This window comes from Macrotis lagotis, chromosome 4 (assembly GCF_037893015.1).
Source record: "Macrotis lagotis isolate mMagLag1 chromosome 4, bilby.v1.9.chrom.fasta, whole genome shotgun sequence".
NCBI lineage: Eukaryota > Metazoa > Chordata > Mammalia > Peramelemorphia > Peramelidae > Macrotis > Macrotis lagotis.
This window is the reverse complement of record NC_133661.1, coordinates 175739065-175756703: the sequence shown is the minus strand read 5'-3', so window position 1 is coordinate 175756703 and position 17639 is coordinate 175739065. Positions and strand designations below refer to the sequence as shown.

The window sequence follows — 17639 nt, the reverse complement described above, 5'->3', positions numbered from 1 at the left end:
ATATAACTTTTATAGAATTTGAGAGCAGTAACTCTCATAAATGTTACCCAATTTTTCCTTTTGGAAAACTTCAGGGTATTTTCTCTTATAGCAAGAAAGGTAGCAAAATGAATTAATTTCAATTCGTTTGAATTTTAAAAGTAAATCTACATTATTCAGCATTTTAAGGACAGGTGGCAAGTAAAATCAGCTTATTGTCACTTTGTCATTGAAATTTCCTGATCTATTTTTTTTAAAATAGGTTTTGATATAGGATTGAGAATTAAGTCTATCACCATAATTATCGAAGTCCAATTGGATTAAAGCAAATGTAAGCTCTGTAAGAGCAAGAGTTATTTTTCACCTCGTTAAGTGTTTTACTCAATAATAATTTAATGCATGCTTGCTGAATTGAATGAAATGTTTTAACATTGTCTATCAACATACATCTTTGTTCCCCCAAAGAGTAATTTTTAAAAAATCTGCCTTTGTTATTGGCTTCATTATTAATTTTCCTAAGTGTTCAATGAGAGCCTTTCACTGGACAACTTACAAGAAATCTCCAAAACTGAACATTCTTTGAGTCTATAAAACTTTTTTCTCCAACTTAAACCAAATATTCTGTTAGTTACTTACTACCTGTGTGACCTTGAGCAAATATTTAACCTTTAAGGTCTATTTCCTCATCTGCAAAAATAAAAAGATTAAACTAGATAACCTCTAAGTTAAATTTCTAATATTAAAAATTCTGAGCTATTAATTTTTAAAATTTATTTCCTTACTTTCAATAGATTTCTAAATCATCTTGTATAATGCTGTCTCTGACCCTTATGATTTTGCTTATTTGCAAATGCTTTAAATAAATGATACAAACTCATCTTAGTTAAGGAAGTTGGGAAAGCTATTGAACAATAGAACTATTGCTATGGTATCTAGGAAATGAACAAAATGGTCTTTAATTTATTATATTAAGTCTCATATATTCATTACCATTGAGCACCTTGGTGGCACAGTGGATAAAGGAAATCAGCTTCAGACACTTGACACTAGTATGACCCTGGACAAGTCACTTAATCTCACCAAGACAAAACCAGCAAATATTCATGACCTTGTATACCCTTGCAAAGGAATCATACTTCCCTGGAAGCATACTTTTTCTATCTAACTCTAAAAGAATGTTCCTCCCTACCTCAATTGTCAATAGTTCCAGGATTTGTGCTGTCCTCAGTGCTGGAAATCCCTCTATCAAGGCATATCTCACAATTAAGTAGATACATCTTAAAAGATATGCCTGAGCTCATAGTGGTTCTAAGACTGGTCCATGGTCAAATTGGGTCTTCATGACCCCAAGGCCAGTACTCTAATCCATGAGCGATGTTGTCTTTAGAGAAAATGGGCATTCTTTCTAGATAATTTCATTTCCATTTTTTGCCATGCTACTATTCCAAAATGTTTTTAATTGGTTTCGAGAGAAATTATTATTTTGTGTCATATCAATAGCATTATTAAAATTGAGGAGACACAAGTTTTCTCTCTTCTCCCCTCATCCCCTACTCCTGGCCTATTTCCTTGTCTGGAGTACAGTCTTTTGAGGACAGGATTGATAGAAGTTAGCTACGATTAACATTCTCTTCATTCTGGGTATTGCTATTCTATTCCTTCTAGATCAGACTTCTAATCTAAAATGAATTCCTGTCCCTTGTGTTCCACTTTAGTTAATTTGGGCAGAGGTGGATCCTTTGTCAAGATTGTTTGAGGTGGGTAGTCTGGGTATATAAATAGGTAGTTCTTATGACCTGGGAAAGAGCTAGTGTTTAAAAGATCATGTTCTCCCAGTACAAATCTGGCCACTGGACCAAGATGGCTCTGGAAGAGAAAATGAGGCTGGTGACTTTGCCCAGCCCTCCCTCACTTAAATCCAATTTACTTGCACATCATGGCATCAACTCCCTGATGTTATGTTCTTCTAGAACAAAGAACAAACCTCATCTGTCCTTTGTCCAAGAGTGACATGATGCCACTCTCCCTAAGGGCATATTATCCATGAGCCTACAACCATGATTTTCTTTGATATAAGAGAAAAAGGGCCAAATTATTAATAAAATGCTAACATTAATAATAAAATGATTAACTACCCAGAAAATATGCCTCTCAAACTTTTAAACATCACAGTTTCTCATTCATTTCTTGATTAAATGTTCATTAAAAGATTTCTGGGTGAAAAGTACAGTCTTCTTAATTAAACAAAGTTATTTGAAGACAAAGATATTGCCTTTGTTACTTCCAGGCTTGGGTTTCACTCTAGCCCAGTTGAGTCTTGTTGAGTATCCTTTCCTAAGAAAAGGAATCCTAACTTCCATAGAAATTCCAAATAACTCTCAATCTCACCTTAGTGATCCCAAACAAAACACTTCCTCTATGGAGACCCCAAATGACTCAGTTCATAGGATTCTTTCCGATATCCCATAGAATACTTCCCAACTTCTGGCTGCTACAGTCTGTTCTGGTCCAGCTTTCCATTTCTTCCTTCAATAAAGAGCTTTATAAGGGGCAGCTAGGTGGTGCAGTGGATAAAGCACAGGCCCTGGAGTCAGGAGTACTTGGGTTCAAATACGGTCTCAGACACTTAATAATTACCTAGCTGTGTGGCCTTGGGCAGGCCACTTAACCCCATTTGCCTTGCAAAAACCTAAAAAAATTAAAAAAAATAAAGAGCTTTATATTCCATTTGCCTCCATTGCTATCCTCCTTAAAACTTGAGTTTTCTGACTCCACTTTTTGATCTTTCATTTGATGCCAAAATCTGGGAGAGGAGTAGAAAGGAATCCTGAGGCTCATAGACAGGGGAGCAGAACATGAGCACAGAAATAAGGAAATAATAATTTCTCTGTTTCAAACAGAACTAAAGGACACAGTAGGTGGGGTCACCCCTGACCTGAGCTATTCTGTAGATTCTCACTTCTTGTAATACTTATAATATTCCTAATAGGAACCTGGAATTTGAAAGATTCCCCAACACCTGCACTGACCTGAACAATTTGTGTCAGAAGCAAGGCAAGTGGAAGAAAATTCCATATACCCAACTGTTTTTTTGAAATAAGGCAGTGCCCCTTCCTTTTGTGACTCCTACTCTATTTCTTAAATTCTCTTCCTCCTGAACAAATGGTAGAGAACTTCAAGGGAATTAATGGAAAACAATGCCAAGGAAGGTGGCCTAGCCATACCAGATCTAAAATTATATTTAAAGCATCAGTCATCAAAACTGTTGGTACTGCTTAATAAATATAATGGTGGATCAATGGAATAGATTAGGTGTGAAAGAGACAGCAGTAAATGACTATTAGTAATCTACTATTTGATAAACCTAAAGATTCCTATTTCTGGGATAAAAACTCACTCTTTGATAAAAACTGCTGGAAAAACTGTATAGCAGAAATTAGGCATAGACTAACATCTCACACCCCATACCAATAAGGTCAAAATAGGTACAGGATTTAGACATAAAAGGTAATATTATAAGCCAATTAGGAGAATAAAGAATAGTTTACCTGTCAGATCTAGGGAAAGGGGAATTTATGACCAAAGAAGAGATAGAGAACATTATAGAAAACAAATTGGATAATTTCAATTGCATTAAATTAAAAAGGTTTTGCACAAACAAAACCACTGCAGCACAGATTAAAAGGGGTGTGGTAAGTTGGGAAACAATTTTTACAATCAGTGTTTCTGACAGAACTAATTTTTAAAACATACAGAGAACTGAGTCAAATTTATTTATTTATTTATTTGTTTGTTTGTTTGTTTGTTTATTTTGGTGATGATACACATTTTATTTTGGAAGATTGTTAAAGTAGTAGCAATCAAGCAATCTCAACACCTAGCCATACAAGTCCAATTTCTCTAGTTTTTTAAAGTGGTATTAACTTAAATGACAATCTCATTTGACAGTTATCTTCATATTTGCTACTGAAAAGTTTTTAAATTACCCATCATTTTACAACTTGTATTATATTCAAACAGAAACAGAAGAGATAAAACTGAAAATATAGTGAGCCAGAATTCCTAAACTTAACAGACAAAAGGGGAAAAAATACCTAGTGCTAGACAGGTCAATTTCCCTAATCTAAAGTATTAGTTTATTCAAACCAACTCATCATGGAATCTGGCAAAAAACAGTATTCTAAAGAAGTGATGAGTAATGGCTTGGAAAGAAATGCCATCAAATAAGAGAACAACAAACAAACTGATATGCTTGCCAACTTATACAATATTAGAGGAAAAAAGGGACATTCTGCACTGTCTAATAAAAGGAAAAAGATTATAGAACCAAAGAATTTTAGAGTTAGAAAGGGGTTTTTTTGAGGTCATCTAGTCCATTCTCCTCATTTTTACTGATTAGGAAACAAGTCCAGAAGAGAAATGTCAATACAATTCAAAAAAAATGAGCATTTTAATTTTTGCTTAAATTTCCAAATCTTGAGATTTAATCCAAATTATTACCAAATTATGAACAAGGTGAGTGATCAGTAATTCCACTGTTGGTTTAACAGAAAAGTAGAATTTCAAACACCTTATGAATAGCAGTGTGGGATAATAGAAAGGGCACAGATTTTGAAATGAAAGAAAAGAAACACAGATTAAACTGATTTGTGCTCTGCTATCTACTCTGTGTCAATTTAGGGGTCAATTAATTTCTCTGGATCTGTTTCTTCATCTTTAAAACAGAAGCTTCGCTTTAATCTCTAAGACCTTTCCAGGTCAAAAAAAGGAACAACTAGGGGGTCTGGTCAAGGACAACACTCATGTGGGTATAAAAGTTCTGATATGCTTACTTAGGAAAAAACAGTTTGCTCATTTCACATTTTGTACATGCAGATTGGGAATGGGGACTATAAAAATTTCAGTTCTAATTTTGTATAGATACTGCTTCTAAGTACTACTCATGAGAAATGTTTATTTCAGATCAGGGTGATCAAAAAGAGATGGATTTGTATTTGAAAAAATCGAAATAAATTTGTCAGAAGATTTTTTTGAATCTCACAACTTACCACAATTTACATATTTGGGGTTTTGTTCTTTTTAAATTTTGCTCTGAATTGTCCTTAAACCACAGCTTTTTGTTTCTTTTCCCCTTTTAGTTCAGAATCTGGCACATAGTACAACTCAGTAAATGCTTATTGAATTTAATTGAAATAGCTTAAACAGGCATTAAGTCATCATTCCTAATAATACATGAAACTAAGAAAACTAGATACTAAAAAACATTAACCACCCTAAAGCAGAAGTTCATAATCACTGTCTTTCCATTATATCTAGGCAAAGTATCGAAAAAGTATAAACACATAAAAGTTGCACATAGCTTTCCCACTTATGAACTTTCTATTGTTGGTTAATGGAATTGTCAGGATGACCATTCATAATTATAACACAATATAGATAAGGTTTACATGCCCATTCTATCAAAATAAAGAGCATATTTTTTAAAGTCTCTAGTTAAATAGTAAACACATATCAAAAAGCTTCCTAAAAAAAGAGACAATGCTAAAACACATGACAGAATTGTTATTGATTTAATCTTTTAGAATAATTCTCTTTCACCAAATCTCTAAGAATCACTTCAACTCACTCCTTTATTTCTTTTCCCATTTTTAGCTCAGAGCCTGGCAAATAGTAGGTCTCAGTGAATGCTTATTGAGTTTAATTGAAATAGCTTAAACTTGGTTAAGTAAGTCTTTTACATCATCTTTATTCTTTCAAAACAATGAAATAAATTCAAATGATACTAGCTTTTTTGTTGAAATGTAAAGGTTAAAATAAAAGGATAATTTAACTTTATACTTTCACTATCCTTAAAGTAACAAGTTTCCTTGTCCACCATATCTATCCTATTTCATCATTCTTGCCTATCTTGTAGTTTTTCAGACCTATCTTGTAGTTTTTATTTTTTCCTAAACCAAAGAAAAAAGGAAAAATGGAAACTGAGGAGAAGTATACTGCTAAAGAATGGAAGCTCTCTAGCTCTTTCCCAGTAAAGTCTAAGTAAGATACAATACAGATGTTACCTCTTATTATGCATTTTGGAAAATATTCCAAGATATCAAAATGACTTTTTTAAAGTAGCAAAGTTTATGCAAGTCAAATCTTCAACAGACTGCACTGTCCTCAATTCAAGAAAGAAGTAAGTCTACTTAAAAGACCAAAAAGACTAGACTCAGGAGCTACAATTTAAACTACAATTTAAAACTGAAATAGATAAGACTCAAACCAGTACCTTTTTATCTATACTGTTCAATTAGCCATAAATTTCTGGTTGCCATCACTCCAAAGAATTGGTGGCATTTCTTCATCTACATTTCTATTTTGGTATCTCTATTCATAGTGAATAGCATCTTGATTACAAACAGAATCTCTGTGATGATGTAGTAAGAAGAAATTTGGAACTGGATACCAAAGTAGAAGGTATCTAAATTTTCTGAAATGTTTTTCATTGCATCTCAGTAATTCTATTGGCAGTGGAAACTTCTCAAGGTGATTCCCATTTTCCCTCTGTTATTCCTTTTTCCTTTCTTCCATGAACTTCTTAACATATTCATCACATATTCTGTGATCTTTTCCAAGGATATTTGACACATCTCAATTTACTTCTGAACAATGGTGGTGGGTCCTTAGGTGGTCTACTGGATTTTGAAGAAAGGGACTTCTTGAAGAACTGGCAATCCATTGCTACTGAGAATATGCTGAATTTAGTATACATACAATCCTTCATATTCAAAGATTACACTGATGCTGACTTTAGTTGCCCTCCAAAATACCTTTGCCCTCACACTGGGGGCTCTGGAGCTCACCCTCGAGGGCGGGCCTCGGGCCACACCAGCAGTCTGCCTCGGCAGCCCTGGGCGGGGGAGCCCACTGCGTACATGGTCGGTCTGGCAGGGTGGCCGGACCCAGACCGTGCTCCCTGAGTCAAATTTATAAAAAAAAAAAAGTTATTCTTCAACTGATAAATGGTCAAAGGATGTGAAAAGGTAATTGTCAGATAAAGAAATCAAACCTATCTATAGTCATGTGGAAAATTTCTCTAAATCATTTTTGATTAGAGAAATATAAATTAAAACATCTCTGAGATAACACCTCACACCTCTCAGATTGGCCAATATGACCAGAAGGGAAAATGATCAATGCTGAAGGGGATATAGGAAAACTGGGAAACTAATGCATTGTTGGTGGAGTTGCAAACTGATCTAACCTTTCAGGAGAGAAATTTGGAATTATACCCAAAGGGCAATGAAAAGTATACCCTTTGATCCAGCAATACCACCACCTGGGTCTGTACCCTAAAAAGATCATGAAAAAAAGTAAAAATCCCACATGTACAAAAATATTCATAGTGGTTCTTTTTTTAAAAGGGATGTCCATCATCTAAAGAATGGCTAAACAAATTGTGGTAGATGTATGTGATAGAAGAGTATTGTTCTGTAAGAAAGCATGAGGGATGGGATTTCAGAAAAGTCTGGAAAGACTTGCATGAATTGATGCTGAGTGAAATGAGCAGAACCAGAAGAATATTATACACATTAATAACAAAAACATGGGGTGATGTTCAATTATGATGGACTTCTTCATTTCAGCGGTACAATAATCAAAAACAATTTTAAGACTGGTGATGGAAAACACCATTCATATACAGAGAAGGAACTATGGAGTTTAAATGAAGACCAAAGCTTATGATCTTCACTTTTTAAAAGTTATGCATTAGGCCAATTTTTTTTCTCTCTAATGTTTTCTTTCTTTCACTTGGATCTGATTCTTCCCTCACAATATGTTCAATATTGATCTATGTTTAGCATGGTTATAAATATAGAGCTTATGTCAAATTGCTTTCTGTCAGGGGAGGGGAGAGGGAGAAAAATTGTAAAACTTGAAACCTTGCAAAAGAAAATGATTGGTAAAAAAACAACCATTGTATGTAGTTGGAAAAACAAATAAATTAAATACTTAAATTAAAAAAATTCTCCCTCATCAACCCAACCCTCTCAAAATGACTCTAAATCCCTGAACTACATCAGACCTTCCCTACTGACTCCGCTCCTCATGGTCCGATAACTCCTAATATGTGGACCATACCCTCACTTTGAACTACACCAATCCTGAACCCCCCAGGATTATCTCCTAAAGAACTGGAAAAAAATTGTGCAACAGGATTTGAAGAAATGTAAAGTCCTCTTTTTATACCACCTGGCTCCAATTCAATTTAGAAAGTCAGGTGAAATGAACCTTCAATAGGTCAATAAATCAAAAATGTCATTCTTCAATTATACAAAACTTTCTCCCTCTGAAAAACCTCCACCCTCTGAGAATTCCCAATTTTCTTCTTGACCAAAGCAGTTTAGTGCCAACAAGTAAAATTTAACTGGAAATTGCCATCCTTGCTCTAGTTTGGACTACATTCTGGAAATTTTTCTATTCTCAATCTTTCTTCTTTCCTTCTTAAAGTTTTTCTCAGAGAAAAATTTCTATCAAATACAGTTCAACTCTTGTATAATCCAAGACTCACGCCATTCTGGGAATAATGCCAACAGAAATCTCTCAAGAGTCCTTTTTGCTAGTGCAGTATGCATATTATCAACTCCCAATAGGCTGGATTCTAGACTGAGTTTAACATAAAAAAGACCACAAGCTGAAGACTTTCATTTTCTCTTCAAGAGGAAAATGTCTGTCTTTGCTGCTAAGTACTCCCTAGTGCTTCTGTTTTTGTTTGTCTTCTTGTTTGATATATACTTTGTTATACAAAACTATTGAGACATGTGGCCCTTGTGAACATACCTTGATCATGTCCTCCTAGCTGTTTCTTACTGTCCAATATCACTCCTTCCACACAATATCACTCAAAATGACTATCACAATTCAAAATTCTAACTGCCATTACATATCCTGTATTCCTCCATTAAGCTGCCATCTCCTTCTGACCCTTAAACCTCTGCTGTCCTTCCTGTTTGCCCTACAGTGCCCTTCTTCAGCAGGAAGCAGCCACAGAAGATTGAGCCATTTTCCCAATTCTCAATGAAACATCTCCCCATCCTTTACAACACCCCCCATCTCTTTAGCAGCTAGAAACCCCCATAACCATATATTGTTAGAAATAGTAGCTAGAAACACTCCAAGAAGGATGTGTAGCCAGCAACACTTTGACCTCTCATTGTGCAGAGATGACATTTAATCAGTCTCCCATAGTCTTTGCAGGCAAGAGGGGCAAGGGACTTTCAGCAAGTGTAGTTGCTATCATACCTAACCAACCCTAATTCCTAACTGACCCTAATCCCAAAAAATTAAAATAAAAGGCTAGAATGTTAGATCCAGGTCTGGGTTTCACTCTGCCCAGTTGAACTCTGTTGGTGATCCCATATAAAATATATCCTCCATGGAGATTCCCAAATGACTCTTAGTTCCTATGGAAATCATACCATCCTGCTTCCTTGACATCATACCCTATAAAAAGAATGCTTCCCAACTACTGGCTGTTGGAGTTTGTTCTGATCCAGCTATCCATTCCTTCCTTCAATAAACAGCTTTACATTCCATTTGCCTCCATTGCTATCCTCCTTAAACCATTGGCTTTCTGACTCTACTTTTTGACTTTTAAATTTTTTAATTATATCTGTGTTTCTCCCCCAAACTTTTCTCACTTTCACCCCATTCTCACTTAAAAGTTGGGACAAATATTTAAGTACTTCCCAAATATTTTTGACTTCAGACTGTTCAAATATTACCTTCTTTATGAGACTTTTCCTGAATCTTCAAGTCTATCTATGCTATCCTGTAACTATGTATTTATTTTGTATGTTTCCTTTTATTTACTCAACTATGAACATATAGTATTCTTCCAGTCAGAATAAAAGTTCCTTGAAAGTGTGTATTATATCACTTTTGTATTTATATGTCTAGTAACTGATACATAATTGACTTTTTTTTTTTAGGTTTTTGCAAGGCAAATGGGGTTAAGTGGCTTGCCCAAGGCCACACAGCTAGGTAATTATTAAGTGTCTGAGACCAGATTTGAACTCAGGTACTCCTGACTACAAGGCCGGTGCTTTATGCACTACGCCACCTAGCCGCCCCATAATTGACTTTTAATGAATGCTTATTACCTGATTAGTTGACAGATGTAAACACAGAGGATGCCTTAGGACCATAAATAATCTCATCCTTGAGGGAGAGTTTGATTCTGGTCAAATAGAATTAGGTCTTAAATAGAATAAGGTCAGTAAACAGTCTTGACCAAAAAACCTCCCCTGGAATATAGGAAACTAAACTCAAGATTGCTCAGTCCTATAAATGCAAGGTGACAGAAACAAATATAACAAACTCTTAGAAATATAAGGAGTACTGTAGGGTCTTTAGCAGACTTTCTTACATTAGAAGTCCATTTGACAGGGCTCTATGATACTGCTGCCTGAGGCCTGAGCTGTAGGTTCCATGTCCAGGCATTTTTCCTGACTTCAAAGAATCTGGGCTGTTATCTTGGAGGTCAGGACTGATGTGTAGTAGAAAAACACACTGGATTAGCACTGCAAAGGATCTGGATCCAAGTCCTGACTGATATTTATTAATTATGTGACCTTGGACAAATCAGTTTCCATTCTTGTTTTTGTTTCCTCATTTATAACATGAAGAATGAGGTTAGATGACCTCTCAGATCCATTCTAGCTTTAAATGATAATCCAGTATCTAGAAGTCAATCCTCTCTTTCTTTTTCTATTTTATTTTTGCAAGGAAATGGGATTAAGTGACTTGCCCAAGGAAAGTAAATGCTAGGGAAGTAAATGTCAAATTTGAGTAAAGGTCAAATTTGAACTCAAGTCCCCCTGACTCCAGGACCAGTGCTCTATCCACTGTGCCACCTAGCTGCCCCTTTCTACTTATTTTTAAAATAAATTTTTATTGGTATTTTTGTTTTTGTATTGTTCACATTTCCCCTTCACCCTTCCCAGGGGAACCACTTTGTATAACAATGAATTTCCATTTTTAAAAAATATTTTGTTTGGGGGAATGGGTTAAGAACCATTTTGTTGTCTAATAAAATGAGGAAATAAGTATAACTTTTTTTTAAAACTTATTTTTAAAAATTCTTATTCTCACAGGGAATCCAGAAAAACTGGGTTTCAAAGTCAGCCATTAGGTGGTGCTGTGGGATTAGGGCAGGAACTATCATACTTCTCATATGTTTCATATCATTTCTTTCATCAACCTTCTGCCTCATTTGGGTAGGGGTCAGGTTATGGTTAAATCTGTCTTCCTACATTACATTGTATAATGTCATCAATTTAGCTGATATAAATACTCTAGAAATGAAAAGGTGTGAGACAATTTTAATATAGCACAGTAGTTATTGTTCTGGCCTCTAAGTGATTCAAATTCAGTGTATTAATACTTCATGGACTTGTGGGAGAAACAGAAAGACATAAAGATGATTTTTCTTTTGAAAACTTTCTACAGTCTTCTTCTTCCTTTTCATTCCCATGACTACCTCATTACCACCCACCTCAAATAATGCAATTGCTTTTTAATCTGGTCTCCAGGCTTCCATTCTTTCTGATTTATCATACAAACTATTGTAGGATAATCTTCCTAAGGTACTGCTTTGAACCATCTCATAAACTCCACACCTCACAAACTCTCCTCACCATCTGCATTGAACACAAAATTGATATTATTCATGAAATTAAGTGTAGATTCTTTAGTCTGATCTTTGAAGCCTAGGCTGTTTTATTTTTAATTGTAATTTTTTGCAAGATAATCATGTTAAATGACTTGCCCAGGGTCACACAACTAGTTAGTGTCAAGTGTCTGAGGTTGCATTTGAATTCAGTCCTCCTGACTCTAGGGCAAGACTCTATCTACAGTGTCACTTAGCTGCCTCTGAAGCTTAGGTTTTTAAAGACAAAAGTGAGGTCCCTATACATCAGAGTTACAACTAGGAATCCTGAGGGATGGGGGGCATATTCACTTTAGGGGGGAAAAGGATATAATGCAGGAAGATCCCCTAAGAGAGTGTCTCAGGCAGCTGGGTAGCACAGTGGATAGAGCACTGATCTGAAGTCAGGAGGTCCTGAGTTCAAATTTAGTTGTAGATACTTAATAATTACCTAGCTGTGTGACTTTGGGCAAGTCACTTAACCTGATTGCCTTGCCAAAAAAAAAAAGAGAGAGAGAGTCTGACAAGAGGTACATTCAGACTGAGAAAAGGGTGACCCAATCCTTTTCCCCAATAAAAATAACTGCCACCAATGATATGCTTTAAATTCAGTAAAAAAAAAAAAAATTCCTAAGCACTGACTTCACCAGGCACTGTATGTACTAAGTTCTGAAGAAGAAAAAAAAGAGTCAAAAGATAGTTCCTGACCTCAAGAAGCAAAATATTTTACATATATTAATCTCACTTCATCCTCACAACAAAATTCTCTGAGACAATTGCTATTATCCCAGTTTCCAGATAAGGAAATTGAATCTTTTTTTTTAAACTCTTTTTAAATTTTATTTATTTAAGGCAATGGGTTTAAGTGACTTGCCCAAAGTCAAACAGCTAGGTAATTAGGATTAGGATTTGAACTCAGATCCTCAGGGGCCAGTGCTCTATGCACTGTGCCACCTAGCTGCCCCAGGGAACTGAGTCTTAAGGGTGGTTAAATGACCTTTCTAGGATCACATAGGTAATTAAATGTCTGAGGCAGGACTCAAGGTCAATTATTCCTAACTTCAAGTCTACCTGCTACAATCCATAGCTTCCCCAGCCTCCTTTGACTCATTACCCTGTTTTTTTTTTTGAGCTAAGCCTGCCCTTCAACCCAAGCCTGGACACTAGGGATATGAGCAAGCAAAGGACTGCAAGATACTGGAATAATTGTTTCTGAATCATGTAGAAGTGAAATCTTGAGGGAGGAAGTATACATTCTTGGATGTCAGTGCCTAAGGCAAAGCCTATTTGATCCTGCCATACTCATGGCTCCACTATATACCTTTCCAACTTTATTCCATTCCTCTTTTATGGGATATTATCATTCTTGGAAAGTTGAACTGTTTCCCAAACATGACATATACATTTGGGCATCGTTGCCTTTCCTCAAAGTATTCTTCTCATCTAGAATGCCCTCCCCACTCTTCTCTACACTTTTTTTCCAAATCCAGCCCAAGTTTCATCTCTTTCATAAAGCCTTTTTTACTTGCCCCAACCTGCAGATCACATTCTCTCAGGACTCTAATAGGATTTATTCTCTGCACCATTCTTTTGCTATTTTGCATATTGATTTATTGGCTAACAGCATTAGTATTTGGAGGTAGGGAATTCTCCAGTGAGGAAACTCACACTATCAGTGCAGATCGAGAATTTGGGGGTGGAGGGGCAAAGCATTGAGAAGTTAATCGATTCGACTACTGTCAGAGAGAGGTGAATTGATATTTACATCTTCCTCACTCCCAGGTTGTGCTAGTATCAAAATAACTTCCCAAAGTCTAAGTAATTAGAACTTCATAATAGGTCATCAGGAAAAGTTTGATGATGATGACAAAAATGATTGTTTACATCTAGGATTTCCTTTCTTTTCTAAGTTTCAAGTTTAGGATTCAAACACTTTTGATTGTGGGAAAGAAGGATTAAATTGGAGTTGGAGTCTCAACTCTACAGATATTTCCTTCTTAGGTGGGGAAGTACCTTAAAGGATTAGAATCACTAAAGAGAAGAGAAGCAAGGAGAGAATTCTGGTTACCTATTTCTTTCCCCTATCACAGACATCTTGCCAATGACAAAGTACATTCCATTCTGAGAAGCCTTTGGTATTAAGTGAATGGACAAATTTGAGTAAAATATCATCAGCACAAACCATTGGTAAACATAGGCCTCCCTATTTTATTCTTAATATTACTGATTAGAGGTTCTTCAAACAAGGTTATCCCTGTTCTTATATCTTTCAAGGAATTAGTATTAACTTTGACATATGGATGAAGTGAGGGATGGGGGAGACTTGCTACAGGAAAGTCTTTTGAGACATTCTATTCTACTTATTCAAAAATTTCTTTATAGTTCACAAACAGTAAGCACAGTGGAATCTTGTATTTTCTAAGTATGTGATGGTAATATCTTTTCCTGATATTATTTGTGAAAAGGTATTTCTTTCCTTAGAATACCCTCATCAAGGAAGTTCTCAATTATTCTCCAAAAAACAGTTTTTATGGATGGGAAAGGAGATATATGAGCTAGGAGTTGCTAATGCTTGTTCATTCATTTTTTTTTTTGGTGGTAACTGAGTCCAAGTGTTTTTTCCATATTTTTGATATCTTCCTCTCCTTCAGATAATCTCAGAATCAATCCATTAACTGTCCTCATTTTCATTATTTCACATTTAATATGAATTCTTTCTATTTGTATATGATCTAATGCAACTGTTTTTTCATCTTTGTTTTCTTCCATATTATTTCCACTTTTCCTATAAGCACAGTTAGGATGAAGATATTAGGGCCCCAAGATGGTTCATATTCATCAGCTGTGTTTGCTACCATGAGCTTCATAAGCACTCAGAAGAATTTGCCCTGACTATTTAAATACACAAAAACAAATGGATAAAGAATGCCTAAGGGTAGCTGGGTATAGTGGGTGGAACTCTGGGCCTATAGTCATGAACCTGAGTTTAAATTTGATCTGAGATACTTACTAGCTGTTTGTACCTGGGAAAGTCACTGAACACTGACTCAGTTTCTTCATCCTGAAAATGTTCTAGAGAAGGAAATGACAAAATACTCCAATATTTTTGGCAAGAAAATCCCAAATGGGATTACAAAGATTCATACATGACTGAAAAACAACTGTACAACAACAAAGAATACCTAATATCAGTACTATTTTATGAAGTTGAAGGAACGACATATAGAGGACATCCAATAATATACTACATCTTGGACCTAGCACCACTGGACGATGAGAAAAGCTCAGAATTAAACAGGAGAGAGAGAGAGAGAGAGAGAGAGAGAGAGAGAGAGAGAGAGAGAGAGAGAGAGAGAGAGAGACTTGGATTCCCTTTGGGATTCTGCAACATTCTTTTAATGATCTCAAGCTTCCCTCTGAAAGAAAAACTCATATTTCTAACAGCCCTTCAATGGCTGAGTCATGGAATACCTCAGAATCTCAAGAACTGAAGTTACAGATAGCTCAAAGGATAAAGAAAGGTGGGGGGTGGGGTGCTGAGCAGGCTACAATACTTTACAAACAAGCAAGACAAAGGATTAATTGCCAGGATTAAATGTCCTAATCTCCAGATTAATATCAAGGAGAACCTGGGAAAAACTCCCACCATATTTGAAGGATCACTTGTAGTAACTCATTGGAGGATGTGGACAAAAGTCTTAAAGAACCAGCAAACATTAGTAGTTTATTATCTGAATTATTATAGGTAATCCCCAAGAGAGTTCTCAAATCATTGAAATACTGAAATTTCTATTTGGTTTGATTTGGGGAGTTTTGTTGTTGTTTTAGTTTTATGCAAGTGGGAGAAATATGACACATGGTAAATAATACATCTACTCTGGAAGAGCATTTCTGCATTTCTTTAAAAACAGCCTCAAAGAACAAAGGACATTTCTACAAAGATTTTCTAATGCTTTCTTATCCAGGTTCCACAAAACAGATATTACTTTCTCCCTCCTTTTACAGGTATTGTTTGCATTCCAGGTACTGCTAATAATGGTACTTTTACATTTTAATCCCTTCTAACTCTAAAACACCTGCAAAGGAAGAAAAGAGAAAAGATAAGGTTGAGAAGGCAGAGAAAAGATAAGGATAAGAAGAGAAAAGATAAGACTTTTATGATGTTGAAGGATTCATCTTGCTTAGAAATTCTGGGCAGAATATTTTGTTGGGGTCAGAAGAGAATTGATTGATGGATTCCAAGGAAAGGGCAGGGTTAAGATTGACTTAAGTATCAACCGTTTCACAACTGCTTTATTCCTTCCTGCAAATCAATTTAATTTAGTAAACATTTATTAAGCTCCCAATGTGTGCCAAACACTGTAGCAAGCCCTGCAGGTACAAAGATAAAAACAATCTCTGCCCTCAACTCCCTTACACTGTTTCCATCAGTTCCTCAAAACAAAACAAAGTTAACTATCTGTTTCTAAATTCTAAATTGTAAATCTAAAATCTAAAATTACTTTGGCAGTACCTTTTTTGGCTGCCCCTTTGTTTCCTTAGAAGGGGATACTTGACTTCTTCACAATACAAATTAGATCAAAAAGGAGAACTGAATCCAGTAGCCCTTTGAACAACAGGTGATCTTTGATTCCAAATTTGGAATGGGGGTGTAGAGAGATTTTGACACCTCCTTGCATCCTAATCTAGAATTATATTAGTTCAACATACAATTTCCTCTGTTTGTTTCTCTCTCCTTTCTTCTCTCTGTCTGCCTCTGACACTCCTTATCTGTTCTCTCTTCTCTCTCAGATGTGGGGTGCGCGCGCACGCACACACACACACACACACACACACACACACACGTTTAACCCAAGCTAAAGGAGACTTAATATAGAATAAGTCTTAAACTAATGACTTGGCCCTTAAAGTCAAACTATCTGCCCCACTGTTTAAAAACCAACTAAGCAGGGTCATAAATATGTTTGTTTTTTCCCCAGGACACCAATATTTAAAACCTGGAAAATTTAAAAATAATGATTTTAAAAGTATGAAATTTAAAAATTATTTACAATGATGGCTTGTATGTCCACTCCCTTAGTAGTATTAAAATTAGTTCGCAAGCATAATTAATTCACTTAGGAGGCAAACAGATGACCGGCTTCCTCCACCCTCCATCTTGTTTACTATCCTAGAGTCTCACTTTTGCAGGTGTAATGAATGGTGTTCTTTCATGATTGAAATAAGAAAGCATTTCATGCTGCATGCCTCAGGTTCCACTTCATGCTCCTTACCTCAAGTGCCAAAAACTGTTCTACAACTAAATCATTTCCACCATGGCCAAAGTAGCTTCTCCCTTATTGACCCTAAAAGAGTAGCACCTTATTTTATGGCACTGACATAACTAGGTATGAAATACCACCTGTGGACTTGTCTACCCTTTCTCCTCTTCTTAGTGTTTATTATTCCCCATCCATACTAACAGAATTGCCTAGAAACCAATGCAATATCCCATTCTAATTTTTAGCACTCAAGCTTATCAAGGCACAAAAAAGATCAGATAAATAGCTGCTTATAACTTTGTAGACAATTCTAGACAAACTTTAAAAATATCTAAAAGTTACTTTTCATACCTCTTTGATTAACTGGATCTTTAGCTACGTAGGCAACATAGTCTGTGGTATCCTATAAAAGAGGGAAAATCAGCATGTTTAAAATGTTTGGCTGGAACTAACAAAAGATCAGAGCACACTTGGGAGCTTAAAGCTATAGGTTAAAAGGTCAGTGCTTTCCTTTTCCTGGGATACAACCTGAGGAAATGCAAAGTGTACAAAAAAATAGAACATGTCAAATTCACATTTTCTGTTCTCTGCTTAGATAATTTTGAGATGAATAATTTGAGCTAACCAGGTCATTGAGAATAGGTCAGAACACAAGGAAAGAGTAGGTTAGGTCTATTGAGCATATAAACAGGCTTACTATTTATTAT

The 17639-nt window shown here is 35.7% G+C and overlaps 1 protein-coding gene across 4 annotated transcripts in view; it reads right to left on the bottom strand.

Annotated features, from left to right (window-relative positions):
• The window catches only part of SHC4 (SHC adaptor protein 4), a 198649-nt gene that overhangs the window by 37939 nt on the left and 143071 nt on the right, over positions 1–17639 (bottom strand). For all 4 annotated transcript variants that reach the window (XM_074234728.1, XM_074234731.1, XM_074234729.1 and 1 more), the window contains exon 7: positions 17284–17335. In XM_074234728.1, the coding sequence (XP_074090829.1) occupies positions 17284–17335 (52 nt within the window). The remainder of the gene's footprint in view (positions 1–17283; positions 17336–17639) is intronic.